The sequence below is a fragment of the Cygnus olor genome, chromosome 15, assembly GCF_009769625.2.
Source record: "Cygnus olor isolate bCygOlo1 chromosome 15, bCygOlo1.pri.v2, whole genome shotgun sequence".
Lineage (NCBI taxonomy): Eukaryota > Metazoa > Chordata > Aves > Anseriformes > Anatidae > Cygnus > Cygnus olor.
This window is the reverse complement of record NC_049183.1, coordinates 17220001-17223937: the sequence shown is the minus strand read 5'-3', so window position 1 is coordinate 17223937 and position 3937 is coordinate 17220001. Positions and strand designations below refer to the sequence as shown.

General features: G+C 63.2%; 2 protein-coding genes across 11 annotated transcripts in view; one reads left to right on the top strand and one right to left on the bottom strand.

Annotated features, from left to right (window-relative positions):
- The first annotated feature begins 111 nt into the window (after nucleotides 1-111).
- LOC121078707 (interphotoreceptor matrix proteoglycan 2-like) lies at nucleotides 112-3317 on the top strand. Its single transcript, XM_040575171.1, has 8 exons — nucleotides 112-260; nucleotides 341-399; nucleotides 517-674; nucleotides 796-958; nucleotides 1057-1248; nucleotides 1918-2142; nucleotides 2786-2939; nucleotides 3147-3317. The coding sequence occupies exons 1-8, from the start codon at nucleotides 186-188 to the stop codon at nucleotides 3219-3221; spliced, it is 1101 nt and encodes a 366-aa protein (XP_040431105.1). The 5' UTR covers nucleotides 112-185; the 3' UTR covers nucleotides 3222-3317.
- TNRC6A (trinucleotide repeat containing adaptor 6A) overlaps nucleotides 3256-3937 on the bottom strand; it is an 83884-nt gene continuing 83202 nt past the window's right edge. For all 10 annotated transcript variants that reach the window (XM_040575167.1, XM_040575160.1, XM_040575161.1 and 7 more), the window contains one exon: nucleotides 3256-3937. This exon is cut by the window's right edge and continues 2093 nt beyond it. The gene's annotated coding sequence lies outside the window, so the exon portion shown is untranslated.

Below are 3937 nucleotides of genomic sequence, written 5' to 3'. Positions count from 1 at the left end.
TGGGGCTCCGGGACCCCTCCTGGGCACAGCAGGAGGAGGAGAGCCCCATGGAGCCGTCTGCATGGGGGTGGTGGTGGCGGCCCCCGGGGCGAGTGGTGATGGCAGCGCGGGTCCCTGTTGTGCTGAGCCCCCTCTTGCCTCCCACAGCATCCCTGCTCCGCGTCCCCTGCGAGCTGGTGCTGGACATGGGGTTCGTCCCTGCCCTGCAGGACCCCGCGTCCCGTGAGCGCCGTGGTCTGCTGCACAGCTTCAACCGGACGGTGAGCCTGGGGCTGGGGCTTTCGGGGGGGCTGTGGTGGGGGCACCGGCCTGCATCGCACCCAGCTTCCTCCCCGCACAGGTTGCGCCCCTGTTCATGTCGGTGCCCGGCTTCCTGCGGCTGGAGGTGACGGGGATCAGGTAGGGGCTCGCGTGGCCCCGCGGCGCCCGGTGCTGCCGGGCTGCAGCTCTGGACCAGGACCCGCAGCCCTGGGGGTCCACCCCCCCCCCCCCCATATGCACTGCGTGTCCCTGCAGGGAGGGCAGCGTGGTGCTGGAGTACGACGCGTTGTTTGCAGCGGAGCGGGTGCGGGCGCCGGGGCTAGGAGCGCTCCTCGACGCCGCGCTGGGCTCTGGCGGCGCCCGGCCGGGGCTGGCGGTGGGCGCTGCCCCCGTCCTGCGCAACGTGGCCCTGGGTGAGTGTGGGGGGTGCTGCACCGAGCCCTTGCACGTCCCTCTGGGCTCAGGGCTGGCTTGGCCCCAGCCCCCAGCTCTCTGGGACGGAGGGGGCACAGCTGAGCTGCCAGCTCTCTGCAGAGCGGCCGCTGGACCCCTGTGCTGAGCTCTTCTCCTGCCGGGCCGGCTTCGCCTGCGTGGCCGGGGCAGACGGGAACGCCACCTGCACGTCCCTCTGCCACCGCGACTACTGCAAGAACCATGGCATCTGCACCCACCCCCGGGACCGGGGGCCCCTCTGCCAGTGAGTGCTTGGGGGGGGGGGGGGGCGGAACCGGGCCGTGCACCCACCCCCGGGCTGGGGGCGCCCTGTGGCTGACGGCCCCCCGCCCCTTGCTGCAGGTGTCCCGTCGGCAGTGATTTCTGGTTCATGGGGCTGCGCTGCGACTACCGGGTGACGCAGCAGAGCCTGCTGGGCATGGCCGTCGGGGTCCTGTTCAGCATCGTCCTGCTGGGCGCCGTCGTCGCCGGGATCGTCATCCGCCGGTTCAAGGCGCTGCTGCTGGAGGCCAGGGCTGACCAGACCCGGAGCAGGTGGGGGCCGCGTGGGGCCAGGGGGCTTTGGCTCTCCTGCTGCGGGGCCGATGGCCCCCGGGGCTGCTTGGGGGGGGCGGCGCTGTGCAGCAGCTCCAGCCTCGCGCTTGGGAGCAGCGCAGTCCCCCAGGGTCAGGGGGTGGTTGGGCTGGCTTTGGGAGCAGGGGGATGGATGTGGCTGCGCTGACACTGCGGGTGCATCTGCCACAGGGAGCGGCTCACAGCACTCGCTGCGGAGAAGGCCGAGCAAAGCACATGGCGTGGTGATGAGCCCCCAAAGAAATGGGCCCCGGGACCCCCCCCCCCATGCTGCCTATCTGGGCTCAACAGGGTGTGAAGTGGTGGGTGGGGGGCAGCACGCCTGCCCCCAGCATCGCCAAAGCAGCTCGTTCGGGAGTGCCGAGGCGGGACGGCGGCTGTCCTGGCCCTGCTGCCCTTCCCGCGGGGGTTTGGTCACGCACCGCGGGGATTGGTCTCGAGGCCACCTCCGCTGCGGCCGGATGGTGTTTGGTGCAAGGGAGCAGGGCTGGGGCCCGGGGAGCTGCCCTGCCTGCTGCGCGTGACGTTTGGGTGGGAACGCGCGCTCTGTGCCGGCCGTGCGGTCACCGGGGTGGTGCGGGGGCACCGCGGGGCCGGGCGCTGCCGTAACCGCCCGGCCTCGCCACGCAGCTACCGGCGCTTCTGCCGGCTGGACGATGTCTCGGCCCAGTACTGGTCGCGCTCCTGGCTGGCGTCGGCCAGCTCCCTGGACAACCCTGCCTTCACCAACTCGGAGGAGCTGCTGCACCTGCAGGTCTTGGACAACGGCTGCTGCGGCTGCCGCGAGGCCCCGGCCGGTGCCAGCAGCCACAAGCAGCGCCCCGCGCCGCCCGCCCGCCCCGCGCACAGGCCCAGGTAGAGCCTCGCACCATGCGCAGCGCCGCGCCCTCGCCTCCTGGGGTTTTATCAGCAGAGCTGCGGAGGTTCAGCCCCGCAGCATCCTTCTGCTTCCCAGGGGAAATAACTGTGGGAGGGTGGTGGTGTTCTTGCTGCCAAGTACAAGGAGCTTTGTGTGACAGGGTGTGGTGGAACTGCTGCAGGGCTCACAGCTGCAGCAAAAATCGTGTGGCTGCAGGCTAATGTGTATGAGCTTATAATAATACATAATCAGCTTCCAGGGCCAGAAATGGAAAAAGGGAGCAGGAAGCTTCCTGTTTCCTAAGTCAGCTGCACCCAGTAGCCTGCCCCCCCCCCCCCCCCCCCCCCCCATCCAACCCCCAAGGCCAGCAGTGTTTGCCACGGGCATTTGAGCAGAATGAGCTGGGCCAGGGAGCCCAGCGCACGCCCCGAAGCCTGGGGCCATCCCTTTACCCCCACCTCGGTTCAGCGAGCCCCCTGGCTCTCAGAACAGCTCCTGTTCGTGCACCGCCAGCACGTCGCACACAGAGCAAAATAACCAAGGTCAGGGTCCCATTCCGAGGGGCCTGGGCTGCTTTGTCAGGAACAGCTTTTTACCCCCTCCTGCCCCTGTTTAATTTCTAAGGCATTTTCTTCTCAGTTTCCATTACGACTGGGACACAAGTTCCAGCAGCGTGAATGATCCCATGGTTGACTCAGGAAAAGCCAGCGACATCTCCGTGTCAAGTTGGCCCATGGAACCCATCCCCTGGACACCCTTCCCCATCCTCCATCACCTCTCCAGGCAGCGACCGGTGAGCACGCTGGGAAGCAGCTTTGAGCTCTGGCTGGCAGGGCTCAGGCTGCTCCCTGCTGGAGGGGGGGCAGCCGGGGTGCACCCTGCCTCTGTCCCAGCACGAGGCAGCGTCGGGGCAGCGCCGGGAGCTATCAGCTCCTCCCCAGCTCTCTGGAGGGCAGAGCTGCTCCCGGTACAAGACAATGTTCCGTTACTCTCTCCGCAGCACAAAGCCAGGCAGCCTCACTCTTACTGCGAGGGGATGGAGCTGGTCAATCTCGAGAGGAGCTGGACAGCCTGACGGCTACAGACTAAAACACAGGCAACAAGTTTCAGCTTTAAAAACCAACCACATTTTATTTCCACGTAACAAGCTCAGTGAAAGAATTGCAAACACTTTGACAATACAATCAACGCAGGTGTGATGTCAGTTCCACTCGATGCAGAGTCCTGAAAGATTATCTGCCAACTTTTTCACCACGGTTTCAGACCAGACTTCAGAAGCCAGCTTTGGCTTGGGACAGCGTCTTTCATAGTAAGTAGCTACAGATAAGTGTCTAATAACACACAATGCTGGCATCCAACAGAGTTAATGACTTACATCCGGCAATTTGAAAATAAAGTCTAACAGAGTTTTGAAGTCACATCATACTATGTACATATATGGTCTGCCCTATAGCCATTTCAGAACAAGCTAAGCCACTGTGAAAAGTGAAATACAAATTAAGCACTGCTGCATTGTTCATCATGATTAATGTAAATGAGGTATAAATTTAAACACCAGTACATTTTAAGCATTAAAGTTTATTTTCAAAAAATGCTCTCCTTATTTGCAAGTGTCCTCTTGAGCATCTAGCTGGGCACAAATGGTGGGTGGGGACGCTTGAAAATGGGACATTTGAAGTATACCAAGGATGAGGGCAACAGGATTCCAAAGGTGCTCGAATAGAAAAGGAAAAGCAAGCTGCAGTTTTCTACACTTAGGTTCTCATCTCATAGTGGGCACATTGAGGGAGA

Bases quoted from the DNA above. Each gene is read 5' to 3' on its own strand.
- LOC121078707 (XM_040575171.1), top strand. From the start codon at position 186: ATGGGGTTCGTCCCTGCCCTGCAGGACCCCGCGTCCCGTGAGCGCCGT. The intron at 675-795 runs GTGAGTGTGGGG...AGCTCTCTGCAG, and splicing joins CCTGCGCAACGTGGCCCTGG to AGCGGCCGCTGGACCCCTGT. The intron at 2,143-2,785 runs GTAGAGCCTCGC...TTTTCTTCTCAG, and splicing joins CGCCCCGCGCACAGGCCCAG to TTTCCATTACGACTGGGACA.